Source organism: Ruditapes philippinarum, unplaced genomic scaffold, assembly GCF_026571515.1.
Source record: "Ruditapes philippinarum isolate M1 unplaced genomic scaffold, ASM2657151v2 ctg266_1_1_1_1, whole genome shotgun sequence".
In the NCBI taxonomy this organism is placed as follows: Eukaryota; Metazoa; Mollusca; class Bivalvia; order Venerida; family Veneridae; genus Ruditapes; species Ruditapes philippinarum.
Genome location: NW_026855381.1, coordinates 1 through 22959, shown reverse-complemented (window position 1 = coordinate 22959; position 22959 = coordinate 1). Strand labels below are relative to the sequence as shown.

The 22959-nt window shown below is 31.1% G+C and overlaps 1 protein-coding gene across 1 annotated transcript; it reads right to left on the bottom strand.

The window, feature by feature from the left end:
• Window positions 1-7210: 7210 nt before the first annotated feature.
• On the bottom strand, window positions 7211-21255 carry LOC132743131 (calcium homeostasis endoplasmic reticulum protein-like; the record flags this gene model as incomplete). The annotated part of the gene is given in 9 exon segments (XM_060731660.1): window positions 7211-7550; window positions 8731-8922; window positions 9314-9408; window positions 9719-9847; window positions 11901-12161; window positions 13714-13847; window positions 14682-14866; window positions 15376-15478; window positions 21161-21255. Coding segments are annotated over 9 exon segments (1223 nt in total), but the record flags the coding sequence as incomplete, so codon positions are not given.
• Between the last annotated feature and the right edge of the window lie 1704 nt (window positions 21256-22959).

Genomic DNA, 22959 nt, shown 5'->3' with positions numbered 1-22959 from the left:
TGTTATTTTTATAAAAAAAATATGTTTGCCCTCACAAAAACTTAAAAAACTGTTGGACAGGATTTATTGGGTAATAATAATTGCCTTGTTTATTTATACTCCTGAACACTTTCAGTTATCATGACATATATACATGTATACCACTAGTGTAAATTCTGGCAAGTATACTTCAGACAAATTTCTTCTGATGTCAGCTTATATATACTTTTTCGTAGTCAAACCTGATGTACATTGTACATATATGGACAGTGTTTTTATAGTTTTTTTGGGGGTAGGGGGTAGTTGTATTTTAATTTTTACCGTATTTTTTCTGGGCAAATATATTCTTTGAAAATAACTTTTTAATTTATTAAAAGAAAGGAGTTTAAAGAGGTTATAGTGGTAGAAAAGACAATTGTTTAACCAAGACATAAATAAAGAAAGAAATTGTTGAATCTCCATTGTGCAATGTAGTTGAGATTAAATGTTGGGATATTGTTATTGTTGTTGTTGTTTGCATGCCTGACTGTTGTTGTTGGTTAATATTTCAGGATTAATGATGGTATTAGAATGTTGTTGTTAGATGTATTGAGAATCATCAGTGTTGTTATTTTGTATGATAAGATAATGAAAATTTGGTCAATATCTTTCTTTGTTAACATTGATTAAATGTAGTAAGGCCAGTTTTGCTTAGAAATAATAAAACTTTTGTATATTAAATTGTAAGTTACATAAAGTGTACTGTATGAAAGTGAAATTATCTTCACAAATGTCACATGGATGTTATTTTAGTGCTAGCTTTATTTAAAACATGTGCCATATTTGTTACATCTTATTTAACATATGCATATTTATTTAAAAACATAGAAGTGTATGATTTTTAGCTCGACTATTCGATAAAAATAAGTAGAGCTATTGCAGTCACCCGAGCGTCGGCGTCGGCGTCGGCGTAACCACTTATGTTAAAGTTTTTGTAATAGTTCAAATATTTTCAAAGTCCATTGACATATGGCTTTGAAACTTTGCACACTTGTTCAACATCATAGACCCAACCTGTAAACAGGAGGAGGTAACTCTATCAAGCATTTTGACAGAATTATGCCCTTTTTCGACTTAGAATTTACGTTAAAGTTTTTGTAATAGTTCAAATATTTTCAAAAGTCCATTGACATATGGCTTTGAAACTTTTGGACACTTGTTCACCATCATGACCCCAACCTGTAAAACAGGTGGAGGTAACTCTATCAAGCATTTTGACAGAATTATGCCCCTTTTTCGACTTAGAATTTACGTTAAAGTTTTTTGTAATAGAGTTCAAATATTTTCAAAGTCCATTGACATATGGCTTTGAAACTTTGCACACTTGTTCACCATCATGACCCCAACCTGTAAACAGGAGGAGGTAACTCTATCAAGCATTTTTTTTTACTATCAAGCACTAAGAATAGTCGAGCGTTGCTGTCCTACCGACAGCTCTTGTTACATGTAATGTCACTTAAAAACTGGCCGAGGTATTTACAGTTACAAATGAAATAATTTTGTAAGAAAACCAATTTGGCTTACAGATTTATATTTCCCAATGTTTTCACACATATTTATTAAAAAAGATGATTTTTGTTTGAGGCAAGTTTTCTTTTTTTACAGTATAAAGGAAAGACACAAATTCTTGTCTTGTTAAGTAAAATTTTATGCACAGTACAATGCCAGAATAAGGAATGACTCAAAATATTTCTTTATATAATCTGTGATAGTGATATATTCTTTATGATATAAGTTTATCTACATTGTTCTTTCTTGATATAAACATGATCAAAGATTTGAATCTTTATATATAGTCGTATACCAGGTTTATCTTACATTTCTACAAGTTTATCATTTATCCCACCAGTTGTAATGTAAATTATCTATTCCACCACATAATTATGATCAATACTCAGTTTTTTGCTTGAATTGATAACTGCCTTGAAAGAAAATTAACATATGTAGCTATTTGCTTTGTTTTTGTTACTGTCAAGGGATCTCTCTCTTTCTACAGATTTTTTATCACAATGTAGTTTTTGGTTTGACATGGCCTAAATTATATATGTCGTAATAAGTGGAATAAATTATATTTTATTTCTGTTTGAAGAAAATTGTATATGCTCTTTTATAACTTAATAAAAACAGTTCAGTGGCCTTATTTATTTCATCAAATAATTACTTCAAGGGGGACAGTAGGACTTCCTTCACCAGTAAAGCTATAGGTTGCCATATAATCTTTACGGCAATGCTGTGACTTAAAACCCAATAAAAGATTTATGATTACTGTTTGATTCTACATTTTAAAATACAAACAGAAAACCGATTAATTTAGATATTTTTGTATTAGTTTAATATGTCGACATTGAAGGAAAATGACTGATATGCCTGAATTAATTACTTCATTTCTGTAAAATAGTATTCTATATTGCTATTGTGACATTTGTGAATGTACATGTATCAGTATATAAAAGCATCTTGTTGTATGTAAGTCTATAACTAACATTCTAACACGCTTCACATTAGTCTCTTATAAACCAGATATAACAGTTGAGTGCATTATTACACGATATTTCTATGGCATAAAAAAGGAATGGTTTACACGTCATATAATATCTATAAACCAAATGATGTCAGGAAAAGTACTTCTACGTTCAATGTAGTTCAACATATTGTACCAATTCTCATTAGCATGGTAAAATGGAAATAAATATTCATTTTTCATATGTTGTAGTATAATCATGCACAGGTTATCAGTCAATCTTATCGGCCTTTGTAATTATATTTCTGTGAATTTTAACTCAAACTGTGCATTATTCAACAATGCACTAAATATTGATATCTATTTCCTAAGTTAAACATTAAGTTATTCAACTATAATAACTGATTGCTATAATAATCAGTTGTGGGGATATCAAGTAGACATACAGTAATTGAAGTAAATATCTAAATTGATATAACATGTATGGTTCGAGTTTTTAACACTAAAGTAACAAGACACGATTTTTAAAATTTAAACATTTAATTGATAAGCTTGACAGTATGAATATCCTTTTTAATTAAAAATTTTACATTTTGTTATATTTTACCCTATACTATTTTACCCTATACTTTGGTTATTTATATATATATTTATCTTGTTACCAACAACTGCACCGGTGAAAGATATGGATACTTTTCTTTGCAATTATATATATTTATTTATTTTGTAACAAGCTTCAAAACTTCAGGGGGCATTTTTGAAAATAATCATTATTTCGGTGTATGTAGTTTGCTTATTTGATCAATAGTCTATTTAGTTTATGTTTTAATTTAGATGTTGGCAAGGACTATTTTTGTCTTATTCTCAAAATAAAAGATCAGACTAAAAATCAAAGATAAACATACGTTTTTTCTAGATTGTGAATTGAATTGCTCAAGTTTTTAAAATCAAAATGATTTCATAGCTTGTTTTGATGACATATAATGTGACATCATATGTGATCATTGGCTCTCGATGCTTATGTTCAGGAAGGCGATTATGATTATTAATTTTCAGCACTGTTCTGCTAACTCAAAATTGATCACATGTCACTCTATTGTTTCTATTTATAGTAAAAAGTGTAATAATGATTTTCTGTGTATTGTTAGCTTTTTAACACTACTACCTGTGAATAGAATGCAACTTTTAGTGCTATATAACTTTTACTTAGTAATTTTACATTTCCTTTATTACAGTGAAGGCAAAATTTTACTTTTTTGTATAAAATACACTTTTATCAATATATATTTACATTTAAAGCTTTTTGAAAGCATAGGATTCCAACTATGTCCCAATATTATTTATAAAATGTCTAATATATTATATATTAATTACTGTCACTAGTAATTTAATTTCTGTATTACTAATGTTAATATTAGTTAACTATGACAATTATATTAGGTTATACTATTAGAATTACACTACCAGTATAAAACCAGACCTTGCTGAATTATATAACCATGCTCTTTTTAGTACAGGCTGCTTGATTGTATAATTCTAATGCTGAAAACCTTTAAAATTCATTACACACAAATTCAGCAGGGCAAAGATTATTGATACTTTTGTACATTTCTTTAAATATCCGTAGCTTTTGTAAGAATTATTTGTCAAATTTTACTTCCTATTCTTTTTGGTAAGATTTTATGATATAATTATGCTTTTTCTTATTTATAATTATTTTGATATCCACCTGCAGCTTTGATTTAATATTGCTACCTAAATCAAAATAGAAATAATAGATCATTATACATGTATTATTAAACAAATATCATCCAATCACTTTATTATATATGCACCAAAGTAGATATTTCTGATCTTAATCAACCAATATATAAGAAATTTGCAATTAGTACTAAATAAAAGGCCTTAAAAATTAAAGGTTGTCATGTACATATGTATTTGTCTTTATTTTTGAAAAAAAATTGGAAAGGTTTCCTCTTTTTTTTGCACTTTTTTTAAAGAAAATAATCAGAAGAATTTCCATGGATATTTATGATTTCAAGCTATCATCATTCAATTTGGTACCTATTTTTTCACCTTGATTATGTACAAAGTTTTATGCTACACCAATATATGTTCGTTGCACTGCCTGCCAGCTTGCCATTCATGTTTTCAGCACCATTGACAATACTTTTATGTGAAACAACATAAAAACAAAATAATTTTATTTTTGAAATGATCATTTCTTAAATATGCAGATTCCTAAAAAAAGATACCGTTTCTTTAGATTGAATGTAGTGTTGTTATATGCCAATAAGTTTAAGGTAATCAGATGTGATAGTTTTATTTAGTTTTAAGACACATGGTAACACAAAAACAAACAAGCTTTGCTCTAGTAAATATTTTGATAAATTTGTAAAAATGAAGCCATAAAAAGGCATTTTACAAATTTATGTAATCAGTTCAATTATGCATTTCTGATTCTTTGGAAAAATTTCCTTTCAGCTTTGCTTGCAAAATATGGTACTCGCAATAATGAGTGACCCAATACAAGGATTATGATAATTTATTACATTTTTACCCGCTACATTAAAAATTGTTTTATCACTTTTTGCAGATTATTTTTTTTTTATTAAAACTTCTTATATGTGTACAAAACTTCAGGAAAGTTAGTTGGCTCTTTTTTCTTTCTACACTATACTTTTGTTAAGATTTTTAAGCATGATTACTTTATGTATGATGTGTATTTTTATTTGTTTCACATTATATTTTGTCATTTTGACATTAAAGAGCTTTTATGTTTATGTTTAGCAATAAAGAATATAGGAGAAAAAATATTTGTTCTCTTTTCTTTTTCCCATTTTGGAAAGATGAGCTAAATATTTGCAGGAGGAAGGAATCCTAGTGGTAAAGCTGCTTGTTTCTCTGTCCTGGGACTATTTGGTCATATAATTGAGCTGCGTCATGACAAAACCAATATAGTGAGTTTGCGACCAGCATAGATCCAGACCAGCCTGCGCATCCGCGTAGTCTGATCAGGATCCATGCTGGTTGCAAACCCATTATGTTGGTTTTGTTGTGACGCGGCTCATATATATTTGACACCTGTACTGCTTCCAGGTTGCTGACATGAGAGTGGTTCAGATAAATTCTAAACTTCCATCACACTAAATACCTTTTAAATATCAAATATGCTCTTCATAGCACAACACACATTGGCCTGTTGTGATTACTCTTCAATATGGAGTTTACTTTCCTCAGGAACAACTTCCCATCATGTTAAGATAGCTTCATTAACTTTATGATTTTGGTACTCATTCCAAATCTAATACATGTGTTGAGTGGGTTTAGCACTACAATGGCTGATTTGTTGCTCATTATCTACTTACATTATGTTGTTCACTAAAGCATGTGACTGTTATTTAGGCATACCATGTTATAATTTTGGAAAAATACATTTGATTTTACAGCATGGCCCTAATGCTGCACATATTAATGGAAAAAAAAGTTTCTAGGTCATTATCTAGTCTCTAATAACTTTTATATAAATCTTTCTTCAGATTTATTTTACAATACCATGTTATTGTAAAATATTCCTCTTCCAATTAAATAAAATTCAGCCTTTGAAATTAACATTAAGCTTTTTTTATCTTTATGGCCAAGAGGTTAAAGTTGCTGTATTCTAATTACATGCATCAGTGTGAGTCTCATCTAAAGAAGAAAAACAACTTATCTTGGAAAATCTTATCATGACTAGAAATGTGTCCATAGGACACGGATGCCCCCACACGCCACTGTTCTGTCAATCTTATGACTCTAGGTCAAATATTTTTTGGACTACATGAAACTAAAAATCAACAAAGGGCCATAATTCTGTTAAATTTGGTCGCAGCAAAAATTCCTTCCTTTACTACCATCTACACATTAAGGTTGTTCATCCCTGGAAGTTTAAGCAAAATCTGCCATCCGGTTTAAGAAGAGTTGCATTCACAAAATTTCTACATAGTATATAGTGAAAAAATCAACAAAGGGCCATAATTCTAATAAATTTGGTTGCAGCGAAAATTCCTTCCTTAACTACCATCTACACATTATGGTTGTTCATCCCTGGAAGTTTAAGCAAAACCTGCCATCCGGTTAAAGAGGAGTTGCGTTCACAAAATTTCTACATAGTATATAGTGAAAAAAATCAACAAAGGGCCATAATTCTGTTAAATTTGGTCGCAGCGAAAATTCCTTCCTTTACTACCATCTACACATTAAGGTTGTTCATCCCTGGAAGTTTAAGCAAAATCTGCCATCCGGTTTAAGACGAGTTGCGTTCACAAGATTGCGGGACAGACGGACGTCCGGTTTAATAGAGGGCCAATGGCCCCTTACTCTATTGTTACGGAATGAACTCTATTGTGCCCCCTATCCGTATTTGGTAGTGCAGACAGACGGACGGACAGACAGACAGACAAGTGCAACGCTAAATGCTCCCACTTTGTAGGGGCATAAAAAGTAATGCCTCAGTAAAGCTGATCAGGTGCTTAATGAAATTTACAGTGTAACTAAACCCAATCAAAACAGATGAATAATATTTTTTTATCATATTTCCTGTACAACTTTGCACTTTCTAGGAAACAGTTATTATTACAACCAACAGTGTCCTTTCTGTTTTTATAATTTCCTCTAAATAAACATGTATGTAATATTAAACGCCTATACTTATAAAGCTTAAAGGAACATATATATAAGAAAACAGGAGTGTTTCATTTATAACATTTATTCCTTAAAGGACACTTAACATTTCGACATGATCCATTCTTGAACACATGACACTTTTACTTACAATGTCTGTACTGATGAAGATGTAAGTGATGATGATGACGATGATGATATGATAATAGTAATGATTATTTTACATAACATGACATAACTTCAAAAGAATATTTATCATGTATTGGTGATAACAGACTGTCCAAACTTAAACAAAGGCAAATCAATACTTCAGTGTAAGAAGTAGAGTGTTTTTTCATTTAATGCTGAAGAAAAACCTTCATTCCAAACACCTCCTTCCTTCAGTTATCTGCAGACCTCTTTTTCTTCTCTACAAAAAAGAAAACAGAAACATAATTTATAAAATAACACTTAAGGTTTGTGAAACCTGGAAGTTTACAGCAAAATCTTGCCACGGTTTGAAATTGTTCACACTATTTCAATTTTGAAAAGGATCAACCAAAGGGCCAAACTAAAAAATTTGTTCAAAAATTCCTTCTAAAAATTTTAATTTTTTGGATTTTAAAAAACCTCACCTAAAGAATTCCCATTAAAAATTTTCCTTGTAAAACGGGAAAGAAAAAAACAATTGAAAATTTGTGCAATTCATTCACTGATAGTCAATCTAACAGTAAGGTGTTAAATTCCAAGTTAAGCAAATGTTTTAAAATTGTTATTGCCAAAAATAAAAGCTATATGATAAATAACCTTTGTTCTCGTATAATGGTTGTTTACTAGAGGCTTCCTTTTACGACAGACGACGGCAGACGACAGTTCTAATATTTGTGGCAAAAAGTAATTGTAACTGCAGGCTTAAATTTTACTGTCTCCCAATAAACGTGAATAAATTTTTTTTATATTTCCTGTACAACTTCCCTTTCAAAACAGTTATTACTAACAACAGTGTCCTTCATGTTTCTTAATTCTCAAATAAACATTTGTTTTTAAATCGCTATCTTAACAGCTAAAAGAACATATATTAAAAAAGCAGGATGTTTATTATACATTTTTTCCTTAAAGGACCTTAAACATTTACATGTTTATTTTGACACAAAACATTTTTAAATTTTAAGAAAGTATAATATTTGATGAATGAAATAACTGTTGAAAAATTTCATAACATGACCTAAAAGTATTATTCATCTTTTGGTAAAAATCCAATCATTACTGATAGTCAATATGAACAGTAAAAAAGAGTATTTATAAATTAACAACTTCAATTTTAAACAGTTTGTCACAACTATTCTAAAAGTTTTAAAATTGTATTTAGCCAAAAATAAGAACATAAAGCTAGAGAAAAAAATTTGAATTCTGCAATTCATTACTGATAGTCAATAAACAGAAGAGTAACTTCAGTTACATGTTAAAAATCCCAAAAAATAAAGCTATACACTTTGACTAATACTGAAAATAACGTTTTCTACATTACTTTTATCAGAACATAGAATGATTTGAACGTCTGAACATGGCGTTTTAGGTTTAAATTTATCATAGTTTATTGTAATACTTACCATCTTTATTACTGTCTCTGGCCTGCATACGTGTAATAAATCCCTGGCTTTTATTTTTCCTGAACTGTTCAAATGGATCACTCATATTAATTCCTACACCTTTATACATATCATTCCTGTCTCTAACATCTGCTGCCTCTATAGGATCTACAATACCTTGTTCCTTAGCTCCTAGACCTTTACCACCCCAACCTAAAACATACAAATAATACCTGTTTACTTAAATTGTTCAAATCATGATTACCTCCCTTACATCACTAACAAGGTTTAATGCCATACCGGTACCTTGATTAATTTTATGTAAGATTAAATATGGAAGAATTGTTTGTTATGTTTAAAGTATTATTTTGAAATTAAATAACTAGAAAGGTATCCATACAATGCCCTCATATTTTTTCATTCTATGGATAGACAAAGTGACAGCGGGACGGACAAAGGCAAATCTATATGCCTCTCTTAAGTAGTGGGGCCTTAACAACATAAGTAACAACTTTTCTAACATTTAAAGTTAGTAATTCTGGCAAGCATCAATTTAATGTATGAACTTATATATGTTTATCAATCTGATATCTGTCAATCTTACCCATTTTCTTCAGCAACATATGACCTCTATTTTCCTCACCAAGATTCTGGTTTGTGTTAGCTGCAGCAGCTGCGGCCAAAAATGACTCTGTAGAACTTGAAAAATATATCAATGTCACTGTTACCATTATTATCATATTATATCATCATAGGAAACAGTTCAAATTAAAGAATAAAGAATAGAATTTAGAATGCATATACAATGTTATTATCAGTAGCAATAATGTTTCAAGAGATACATTAATGTTAGAAACACATAAAATTGCCTTTAAATTCATAACCAAAATTTAAAGTGAAAGATCACAATAGTCATTATTTTGTTTAGAATAGATTAATTATAAAAATGTTTTGATAACTGTTGTTTTTAATAACATAATTTATGCATAGATCAGCATGAAACACTTACAAGGTTGGAGGGGTTACACTTCCAGATCTAGAATCTGGCGACCTTGATCTTTTCCGTCTTACAGGTGATGGTGACCTGCTTGACCTTCTGTATGGCAGTGGTGACCTTGAGTCTGACCTTGACCTTGATCTGAATAAATGAACATTTAAACAAATTTGATAAAAAAGACTTGTCTCCAGGACACTCATCAACTTGCATTACTGTTGTTTGATTTTTCATTGATAACATAAAGTAGCATATAATAGCAGTGATGTTCGAGATATACATGTATATATCAATACAAATTTAATTTTCAATTTAACAGTAAATCATATCATAAATCAATTTTGTTAACTTTGCTCCTTTCATTCAGCTAACCATCTGAATAGAGCAATGCAAAATATGTTGAGAAATAACATCATGCTTTCATTGTCTCCCTTTGATCAATACACCAAACAGTTTAAAAATTTTACTTCTTGGTTTGGATTGAGGCCCTTTTGAATTTTTAAATTGTAAGTTTTTTGTTCGGGGCCCCGGGGTTTTCGACAAGACGGGATAAAATATGTTCTCAAATATTTTTCCCCCATTTGATGGGGTTTTTACCACAAAACTTATTTGTAAACTAAAATCTTTTTAAAAATTTAAAATAAATTTTGAATGTTATTAATTCTGGGTATATTTTTTATCTTTGCAATTTTTTCTGTTACGGTACCCAAAAAATTTTTTGTTTTTAAAAAGATTGTAAAAATTATCTTTTTTAAGGGGTTTAATTTTGTCCAGGAAATTGTGAAAAAAGGGGGTCTTTTTTTGAGTGGGAGCATTACTAATTTTTGAAAAAGTCTGGCAAGCTCAAGCAAAATAATTAAGTTGGGTATTGCGTTCATATTCAAAAAAGAAAAAAATTATTCTATATAAGTCTTTGAAAACTTTACCCCCAAGGGGGGTTTTTCCCCCATTTTAATTAAATTTGTAAAAAAACCACAAGGTGATTTTACCCCCCAAAACTTCTCTAGTTTGTTTTTAAAAAAAAAAATTTCATTTTTAAGTCTATTTTAGCTCCTTGACCTCCTTTGCAAAATCAGAGGAACTTTATTTTAAAGGGAAATGTAAAATGGTCTAGGATATGTTTTTTTAAAACTTTTGGTAAATTGGGTTTATGACAAAAACGACAACTGCCCTTTCAAAACTCACCTTGAGCACCTTTTGCTTAGGTGAGCTAAAAAAAGAAGTAAATAGTCAATTAAACCATTACAAGGAAGGTTTCCAAGAAAAAACTATACCACTTTAATTTGTGTTTATAATTATTGTCCTTATAATAACAAAAGGAAGTCATCACTGATATCAGTACTCAAGATGAACCATTAACACAGGCTTGTCAAGCATGTTTATCTAACTGGGATATAGTGGTACAAAGTATTGACAGAAATTTCAATAAAGTTCTTATCCTTTCCAACTGTATTATATGCAACTATCTTAAAATGTTAACATTGTGTCAGGAAGATAGCATTGTTGCCAAGCTTTAGCCTGGGTTCCAGTCTGTCAATTTTTTATATGCTTCTGTTTGGCAAATCAACAGCCTGGGGAAATACAATTTTCGATTGAAGCGCCACCTAGTATTCACCCGAAAATTACGGGTGTTATTTAAAGAACGATAACTTATGCAATGACAAACTAGTTTCTAAAAATAGAAACGGAATTTCCACAAAGTGACCCGAAGCTCAACGAACAGTTACGGAGCCTCGCTTTCAAAATACCATTTCCGATTAAAAACTAACACACGTTGACAAAGTTTATTGCATGATGAGTGAATTCGATCAACAGGTTTGAATAGTTAAATTGGATAAAATTTGTGCGCATCAGAGAATTGTGCTGGACGCAGTTTATAATAGTAAATGGCATCAAATTTTCAACATTCATCATCTCCGCCTCCATTTCAATTTAGTCGTGTAATTTGTTGGTCACATGCTAATCAGTCTATTAAAAGGATTATCATCAGTCGATAATTACATGGGAAACCCCGCATGTTTCCCCAGGCGTTGATACTATCAAAACCATAGATGTTGTGTTATCTATGACGATCGAGTATGAAATAGCATGTATGTTATGAATAAGCAAAAAATTAACGCCTTAATCCCAGGCTAGCCAAGCTTTGTTACAATGGTATGTTAAATAGAACATGTAAATAAACAATCAATGTTTTAACCTTGATCTACTTCTACTTCTGCTACTGTTGTTACTTCTGCTGTTATATCTACGTCTTCTTGGTGGTGACCTTACAGGCGACCTCCTTGGTGACCTTGACAATGATCCTGATCTTGACCTCGACCTTGACCTAGATTTTGAGTGTGACCTTGATCTTGACCTTGATCTTGATCTAGAAGAACCTTCTTCCTGGTCTTTCAACTTCCTTGCCTTTTGTTTAGCCTTGAAAAATTCGTACAAACCAAGTTTTTCCCATCCTTCACTGTAAACAAGATTGAACAAACTTATATAAAATATATATTTACAATGGTATCAATCAGTAATTTACTTTCTCACCACTTCCTCTAAATGGTGAGTAGTCTAGACAAGGTTTGATGTTTTACATGTGATCAATAAGACTTAATTAACAGAGTAGTATAGTTTCACAAACAAATTCAGGGCAACGTCTACAAGTAAAATGTTCAAACAGTGCAATTAGCTTTCAAGGACAATATTGCCTAATTCCACTGTTGTTGCAATCAGGCTGTGTGTAAATATTCATTTAAGCAAACATTCAGCACATAAAAGTTTCAAACAGGAACAAAACCAAATTCTAAAAAAAACAAAAACTTCATAGTGTTGACATGTGTAATTTAAGGCAAATTAACAACAGTCCAGATAAAAGTAGCATCAAGTAATTACTTCCCTTGATGTTATCAAATCACATAGCAGAACATCCAACCACAAAAAAAACAACCCTGATAATTTCCTGTTCAACTTAGAAGCAAAATTTTCAACCTCTTATATAAATTTGATATTTGCCAGAAACTAATCGTGTTTTAATTAAGATCATAAAACTTTATATAGATCAGAACTGTATAGATCTTTGATGAAATTGAAGCTTATGAAACTATCATACGACACAGAGTTGAAATATGAAATTATACTTTAACGTTTAACTTTTCTTCTCGATAGAAACATAACTACTTGCCTAAGTTAATTAAGAGTCTGCCAGACCAACCTGTACATGTATGCAGGTTAGTTAGACTGCCTATTCAAGCTGGCTGCTGCTTCATTTAACTATTTTGTTATTTATAACTTTACTATTTTGTTATTGAAAATCCGTAATATACCCAACAATACAAACTTTTCTACAGCAGTATAGAGCTGTGCCATGTCAGTTTTCATATCTGTGCAGTGTGACAATTCACTTTACTGTTGGGTTGCTTACTCAGCTGAATGTCATTATTTTAGAAATCCTTTTAACTCACAATGGTCAATTCAAAATTCATAGTAGGACATGTTGATTATATATTTTCATAACAAAATGTCCACTCAATTGGGCTTAAATCATTCACTTTTGTAAATTGAAAAGTTAATGCTGCTTAGGGCCATAACTAATAAAAGTTTTGTACAAGCCTAAAGGACAATGCGGCTCACCAAAGTTCTAAGAGTTGGTCATTTAAGCTTCAATAGAACAGGTTTTAAGATATTCCCTTATAAAAGTTTATGTAACAAGAAAGAATTTCGTGCAAAATTGGGTTTTCCACCAATAATAACTGAATCTCAAGGCCCGAAGACACTTGTAACAAAAAAGACGACAATTTAGCTATCCTAAAAAAATCTAATGAAAAAGTTTTTCTTTTGGAAAAATTGGTAGTTTCTGAAATTTTGTAAATTAAATTTTTAGTTTTCCAGTGATCCTTATACACTTTGTGCTCGGGTAAGCTAAAATCAAAACATTCTCTACAAAATGTATGTCGACTCAATGATTCCAAAATTCACATCATGAGATTATAAATGAATAGAAAACATAGAAACAATAATTGTAATACCTGTCCCTAGGTCTGTCATGAAATGGAGGACTATAAAATGCCTCAACCGCTGCCAATAAACGTTCACTTGGTGGCATAGGGGGAGGTAACCGGATATCTCGTGGTTCTAATGGCCGATAATCATGATCTTCAAGCTGTGGAACAAACAAATATATATTAGTTAATCAAGTAAGATTCCAATTCTATTCTCTCTACATAATATATTCATCTCGACATCTTAAAATAGAAAAATATATGTACATCAAATGACAGATTTATTGTAATACATGTACTGGTAGATAATACAGGTAGAAAATTAATGATATTGTATCACTTTATGTATTCATCATTGACTTTAACTCACTACAGTGTTGTAGCAGTACCTCTAGACGCTTGCAGAAATCATGATCATAAAGTAGAAAGTTTCTCTTTTTTCGCTGATTTTTACATTTTCATTCATTATTGATTATAAATCACTGTGAATAGATGAATTAGACATCTTAAAGTGCATTTTGGCGGGTGAAAAGGCGAGATTTAAGCATTTAATCATTCAAGGGCCTTATCTGGTATATACTGGAATTTGATATTAAGTGTGATGCTCTATCAAATTTTTTTTAATCGCACTCTTCATCATTTACATAGAATAACACTTATAGTAAATACTAGTATCTGAAAATAAATTGTAGACCCATTGTATCTTGAGGTGATAAATCTTCTTTGCAATAGCATGGCGATCGCATATATTTTATGCATACATTGCATGTAGCAACAAAATATTTTATTTAAATATAAAACATCAACCGATTTACCAAGAAATTGCAAAACTATTATAATTTTATCTACAATGCTTAGCAATTTAATACAAGATGCCAGTACATGATATTTATTTCAAATTTCATTTCAAAAACTGATTCAACATGCTTAAAGCTCTTCTCTATGTATCTAGCATATATTTTATTTTACAACAACAATGATTTATAAAAGTTTACTTTAACAAGTGGAGCCATTAACCCAGCTGGTAACTCATAGTATGGGACTGACGGAGTGAGATCAATATCTGGAGGGGGCATCCTCTGCATCCCCGGGGGCGGGAATCCTGGAGGGGGCTTACTGAAGTCTGGCATCGGGAAGCCTGGGCCACCAGGTCCCGAGGGTGGTGGACCTTGCCATGGAGCTGAAATATATTAACAACAACAAAATTGTAATTTTCTAAATGGTAATATTAATAATATTACTAGTGTAGCAAAATTTCTCTAAATTTATACAATCATACACATGTATAAGGTAATATAAGCCAGCCAACCGGCCTAAAAAAATTAAAAACCTTTATGGTATCTTATATGAGGTATAAGCATATATTACGTGTGTTTTTATGTGTGTGATTTTAAAGTGGCTGGAACCAAAATTTGAGAGATAAGAATCTAAGACAATTACCTACTACTTCATGAAAGGTAAAGTTAAATATAAAACATCATTTCAATATGACCAGTCACAACTATCAAACGTTATGCCAGGTGAGTTTAGTTACTAAATTTGAACATGGGAAATGGTCAGAGCACCTTGCCTAGTTGTATGGTGGACCTTCAAAATACATTTGTATTTGCATGTTTATGAAATTGTTACCACATTTTAAAACTGAAAAAAAAAAGATTTAAATGAATGCACATTAAAACATCAAGTTACCATGGTAATCAAAGGGTGGTGGATGTGGAGGGCCCGGCCCTAATGGTGGTCTTGTAAATGGTGGAGGTGGGCCAAATGGTCCTGGAGGAGGGTTGAAATTTCCCTGAAAATAAAAAACAAAATCACTCTTAAGATTAGAATCTGAATAATGTTATAATATACATTGAAAATAAGTGTTGTGGAGATGTTATCCACAAAAATAAACAAAGATACAACTAACAATTTAGAATTACAATGTACATATCCATTATATGAACCCTAGTGAACCAACTTCTGTCAATACTTTATAGGGCATTTTGATGAAAATTTGAAAGTTGGTCAGCATACAATAAACAGCTGCCGGTAAGATTTAACAGATCTCAGACTGGTTTGACCCTGTATTGTTGGCAAAGGCTTTTCAGTTTTGATAACAGCACTGTAAGTCTTATTAAGGCACACTTTTACTGACAAATTCATCATCATGCTACTATTGTATCTTTTATTTTAAGTTTTTAGTCATATTAACACTGAAAAGGTTTAAAAAGTAACTATAAGAAGTTTGTGTAGCAGTTTCAATGAAAGCTTGCAATCAAGATTATCTTATAACCATTACAGTTACTTAATACTTAAAAGTCTGCAATAGCTATTGCAAGTAAATGCAAAATGTACTCTAAAGTCTATATATATAGTTAACTAGAACTATCGCTGAATGCGATTCATACCCCCTCCAATGTCCTTGACAGAAGACGACTTGGAAAGGTGGTTAAGGGAATAACTTAAGTGGCACAAATACATAAAAAGAAATTATCTCTGGTGAAAAAAAGACTAACTGTACAGGTAATAGGATAAATATATATTATCAAATCATGTTCGAAGCAGTTACAAATAACCTTTCATTTTCCCAATGTACTAAACATTTTATTTATGTCAATTTTTTACCTTCAAGTGTGGCCTTGACCTTAATCTGGCACAAGGGTGACATGGATTCTGCACATAACCTTGTTGAGGTGAACATTTGAGTAAAGTTTGAAGAAAATTCTTCCATTAGTATAGGATTTATAGAGCTGACACGACATATTTTCTAATATTTGATTGTATGTAAATCTGAAGACTTAAAAAGGGGCATAACTTTGTCAAAGTGCAATACAGAGTTATGAAACTTGACCAGCATATCTTAATTGTGACACTTCATATATATTTTAAGTTTCAAGCAAAAACCTTTTCTAGATTCAGAAATATTCAAATAAATGTTAAAATTTAAGATTATTTTCTAAGTCAACTTTTGACCTTCAAGTATGACGTTGACCTTAAGCCGGCAAAAGGGAGACATGGGTTCTGCACATCCCCTTGTTGAGGTGAACATTTGAGCCAAGATTGAAGAAAATCTTTCAATTAGTGTAGGACTTACAGAGCGGACACGACATACCGTGTAATATTTGATTGTTTGATATTTGACCTTCAATTGTGATCTTGACCTTAAGGTAGCTCGCTACTTTCCGACCGAAATTTGACAATATCTCAGATCTTGATGATTTTTGGTATACAGACATGTAGATATGTAAGCTTTACTTCTGCAGCATTATTTTATAAATAAACAGCGTTACTATGACGTCAAAGCGCCCTCTATCGGTGACGGCGAAAGTGCCTCTTTTTTATCAATAAACCGGTCTGTTCTTATCAATTTTCATCCGATTTCCTTCATTTTAATTTTATAGTGTTCAGTAAATGTATGTTTTTGTAACGATGTCTTTCTTGAACATTTGCTTAATACTCTGCGATTCTACGTTATTTTCCCTCACGTTCTGACGTCCATATTTGATGCAAATATCGCGCGATATCGCAATAAAGATTGTGAAATAATAAAAAATCAACACGGTGAATTTTGCTATAATTTTTTTAACATGTAGTGAAGTCATTAAAGAAAATCTTTATGCAATAAAAATATAGGGTCAACGCGTAAGATATTTTGCTATTACTATTTGAATATAAAATAAAGGGTGAGTAAAACGTAATGATTTTGGTGACGTCAAATATTTTTCTCAAGGAAATTTTCACGACTTTTTCGATAAATATCATACTGGCAGGAATAAAAATGTTGTGAAAACCATTAACAACAATAGTATTTAGACATGTTCCGTAAAAATGTTTTTTTTAAAAGTCCTGTCAGAGATGCCTGCATTTCGATGAATATCTTCAAATATATACATGTACAACAATTCAGGGTAAAACTGTCTGCAAAAGTTGGTATCAATCTCTGAAAAAACTGCAACGAATGGAATATAAATACCTCAAGTACTGAAAGACAATTCAGAAACATTGAAAAATATAATTAAAAGGTCACCTAAGTGGAAATTTAAAAAACAAATTTTGCAAAGAATGTCAGAAAAAGAGAATGAACAGGCTGGTGCAGTTGCCAATGTGTATCCCGGTACAAACTTCCATATTATCATATGTAACAATTTTGAATTGTATAATTTTTATATCAGTTAGTAGAAACAGAGACATAGATAACATCTATGTCTCTGGTAGGAAATGAATCCAATTTACGTTTCAAAAAATATATGATCAAACTGGAAGTAGCAACGATTTGTACGTAAGTCATGATTCACTGGTAGTCTTAATTATATTATAAAATCTAGCAGACATTTAATTCAAAAAAATTTCTACACGTATAAAAATTTATTTATTGACAGCCATCAGTTATTCTATTTTCTCTCGCAGCTAAATATCCTTGCACTAAGCGTGGGACTCAGATTTAAAGCAGGAATCACGCTCTCATGCTATGGCTTTTAATTTCTCACGTATTTCACATATAATTACAGATATTCTTATTTATTTTAAACTAGCTGACTCGCGGTATGCGTTTACTAGCGCATCTTTGAGGCGACCTGAAGCCGCGATCATTTCTCGATTAGAGGCGAAAGATCCATTGATTTATTTTGTATGTTCAGAAGCGGAGAATTTTGCATATTAAATACAGATTCCCTTGTACTGAAGGCGATTATGTAGGGATTCTCAATTTGTGTGATTATGGTTGTGGGAGAAGCTCGTTTGTCTGCACATAATGCAGTGCTATGTAGAGCCTATCAAAATAATGAACTATGCATTTTATGTTTTATATCTTCTTATTTTTTTTAATATTGGGTTTAACGCCGCTTTCAACATTATTTCAATTATAGCGGAGGAAATTTAACGAAACCATGTTTCTCACAGTATCAACTTCTCTTTGGAAATGAATGACAGGAGTCCGAGGTGGACCTTGAAACATTTCATTCACAGTAAACAATTCTAAAGGATAATACGCAGTACAATGCGCAGTCGTGTCTCGAATCCATGCCTTCCGAATTCTGCGTAAGACCTCCTTTACCGATTACAACGTGGCAACAGAAGAATATTCAAAGTTAAATACCTGATTATGATCTCCCTTAATAAGGAGAAGTTTTCACTTTTATTGTTTACATCATGAACACGTGTTTTGGTGTGTGTTTTGAGGTTGTTTATTTTTTCTTGTTTTTTTATTTTTGTTTTAAAGCAAACTGTATTGTATTAAAAAATGAAACAAGATAACGTCAAGATAATACATTATTCGTATTCAGTGGTAACAAATGTTGCACAAGTTATTTAATAATTATATTTTGTATTTAATTAAATATACAGTATAACCTTTACAGAGAAATTGCCCTTTGTTGCCTAGAGTGTTTGCCCTACAGAGGTAAAATGTAGTTGAGCTTTTAGAAATAAATAATACTTTAAGCCCGCTATGTTATACTGTTATGAAAAGCGGTAATGAATCCGAGTTGAGTAATGGTTATATTGGGTGTTTCACATTCGAGTCTGCAGTTGCGAATATGCTTATATATTTTTTATTCAGTATGATTTTGCTTCCGTTTGTCACATAAGTGCTCATTTTCTAATTATCATGACATTTTAATTAGATTATAATTATATAATCTATGTATTGCACAGACTTAAAAATGGTAAGCAAAAATAAAAATAAAATAAAGGTTTTTGTTTCTTGTACAGTTTGTTTTTAAAATATTCTTAAAGGGACTCCACTGAGGTTGAAAAGCCAAACACATAACATTTGAATTTCTTACATAAATGACCTGGGCACTTTTAAAACAGAAATATAATGCGAAGATAGTTAAGAAAAAAATACTTTGAAATAAATTGAAAATCGTATTTTTATGCTTTTGTTAGCCCCCGATTTGGGTGAAAACGCGTTTAAACGCTTTTCATTTTGAATAATTATTCTGGAAAAACGAAGTGCGCGAATGCTCTGAAAATTTTGCCACAAAGATTATGGTCTAACCCTACATCAAATGGTACATTTTATCTGGAAAAAATATTTTTCATTCCATCATGTCAAAAAAACTCAGTGGAGTCCCTTTAACATATTTGAAATTTTATTTAATCCACTTATTTCGGCACATTTGTATGCATATCTATTTTAATTGTATTTTTACGATGTGTTTTGACACCGAGGCTCGTCTGCCTTTATGTGATTTTATGAAAATGTGTTTAAAAGCTGAATGTAACGTAAAATAAATATTCTACGGGTATAAGATAAGCAAACTAATATTCTTACTTCATTCATACAGGCAATATGTGAATCTTATTTTTTGCGCTGAAACTAGTTAATTCATATAATAATATAACACTTTAACAACATCACATTATAAAATTAGAATTAAAAGATGTATGAGACAGTGTCCTGCAAATTAGGAAAGTATTTAAAAAGGGATTGTTCGGAATTAAACATTGTAAATGTGCTCATGCTAGCACATGCTTTCAATGAGAAAATAATCAACATATTAAAAAAATATACATTTCATCAAGTTCCCTGTGTTGTTTATACTTACTATCGTAATGTCTGACGTAAGAAAATTGTTATTTGAACTCCAACATCTATTAACGTCACCAAAATCATTACGTTTCACTCACCTTTTATTTTATTTTAAAACAGTAATAGCAAAATATCTTACGCGTTGACCCTATATTTTTATTGCATAAATATTTTCCTTCACTATCTCACTACACGCTCGGAAAAATTATAGCAAAAATTCACCGTGTTGATTTTTTTTATTACACAATCTTTATTGCGATATCGCGCGATATTTGCATCAAATATGGACGTCAGAAACGTTAGAGAAAAATGACGTAAAATCACAGACTATTGAGTAAATGTTAAAGAAAGACATCATTACAAAGACATTCATTTACTGAACATTATAAAATTAAAATGAAATAAATCGGATGAAAATTGATAAGAACAGACCGGTTTATTGATAAAAAAGACGCAATTTTGCCGCCACCGATAGAGGGCGCTTTGACGTCATAGTAACGCTGTTTATTTATAAAATAATACTGCAGAAGTAAAGCTCACATATTTATACGTTTGCATACAAAAAATCATCAAGATCTGAGATGTTGTCATATTTCGGTCGGAAAGTAGCGAGCTACCTTAAGCTGACACATGGGCAACATGGGTTTTGCACATCCCCTTGTTGAGGTGAACATTTGAGCCAAGTTTGAAGAAAATCTTTCAATTAGTGTAGGACTTACAGAGCGGACACACATACTGTCTAATATTTGATTGTGTTTGATATTTGACCTTCAATTGTGACCTTGACCTTAATGACACATGGGCAACATGGGTTCTGCACATCCCCTTGTTGAGGTGAACATTTGAGCCAAGTTTGAAGAAAATCCTTCAATTGGTATAGGAGTTATAGAGCAGACACGAAAATGGAGACGGACCGATGGACACGACAAAGCGAATCCATTATATAAGAGTAAGTTTTACCTGAAACACTGCACTGTCAGGTCCACTTGGTGCTGTTGAATCAACTGCTGGTGCTGATGTCACTGTTACCACAGGAGCTATAGACTGTGTTATCACTGTAATATTATAATGTTACTTTCAACAACATTACATCGACTGTGTTATCACTGTAATATTATAATGTAACTTTCAACATTATTACATAGACTGTGTTATCACTGTAATATTATAATGTAACTTTCAACATTATTACATAGACTGTGTTATCACTGTAATATTATAATGTAACTTTCACCAACATTACATAGACTGTGTTATCACTGTAATATTATAATGTAACTTTCAACATTATTACATAGACTGTGTTACCACTGTAATATTATAATGTAACTTCAACATTATTACATACACTGTGTTATCACTGTAATATTATAATGTAACTTTCAACATTATTACATACACTGTGTTTTCACTGTAATATTTAATGTAACTTTCACCAAAAATACATAGACTGTGTTATCACTGTAATATTATAATGTAACTTTCAACATTATTACATAGACTGTGTTATCACACTGTAATATTATAAATGTAACTTTTCAAACATTTATTACATACACTGTGTTATCACTGTAATATTATAATGTAACTTTCAACATTATTACATACACTGTGTTATCACTGTAATATTATAATGTAACTTTCACCAAAATTACATAGACTGTGTTATCACTGTAATATTATAATGTAACTTTCAACATTATTACATACACTGTGTTATCACTGTAATATTATAATGTAACTTTCAACATTACATACACTGTGTTATTATAATGTAACTTTCAACAACATTACATAGACTGTGTTATCACTGTAATATTATAATGTAACTTTCAACATTATTACATAGACTGTGTTATCACTGTAATATTATAATGTAACTTTCAACATTACATACACTGTGTTATCACTGTAATATTATAATGTAACTTTCAACATTATTACATAGACTGTGTTATCACTGTAATATTATAATGTTACTTTCAACATTATTACATAGACTGTGTTATCACTGTAATATTATAATGTTACTTTCAACAATATTATTAAACATGTTTGTAGTTAAACAAGAATATGTGTAACATTGTTGGATGCTCCCTGATGTTATACTGACAAGGCTTAAGTATCAACCTAATCAAGTTAAAACCCTGGCAAAGGGAAAAAGGTCAATGAAAGGTATCAACATGGCAAAACATAAATGTATCAACACAGCAAACATCTAAATAGTAAGTCAGTAAATATAGTTTATTTGTTTGTTTTGCTGAGTTCAAAGTCATGCCTGTACTGTAAAGGTCATATTGCCACTTTCCAGCTTTACTGGTGGAAGAAAACCTTGGGTACCCCTTTTTCATTATTTTTTTGCACCCTGTGGGCACCACATGAACCATCAACCATCCCTAAGCTAGCTGGATAAACCCCCTCACATGAAAGAAAAAGAAAAAATCCCCAAAATCGCTGGCAAATTTAAAAAACCCCCAAACAGGGCAAAATGATTTGAAATCTGCAAAAATTAAATAATTTAGTTGTACCCCTTTTGTAAAAAATAGATGCCCCTTTCTATTTGAAAAGGGCCCGTTGATGAAAAGACGACAAACGGGCCCTCTTTTTTCCCTTTCAAATTGGAATATTGAAATCAAAATGCCCGAGTTTCAATTTTCTGTGTAGCAGGAGATATTTTGGGGGCATAAAAAATTTGTAAACTACAAAAAAAATTTTCCCCAAATTTCTTTAGTTTCATGTAAAAGGGGGAAAAAAAATTA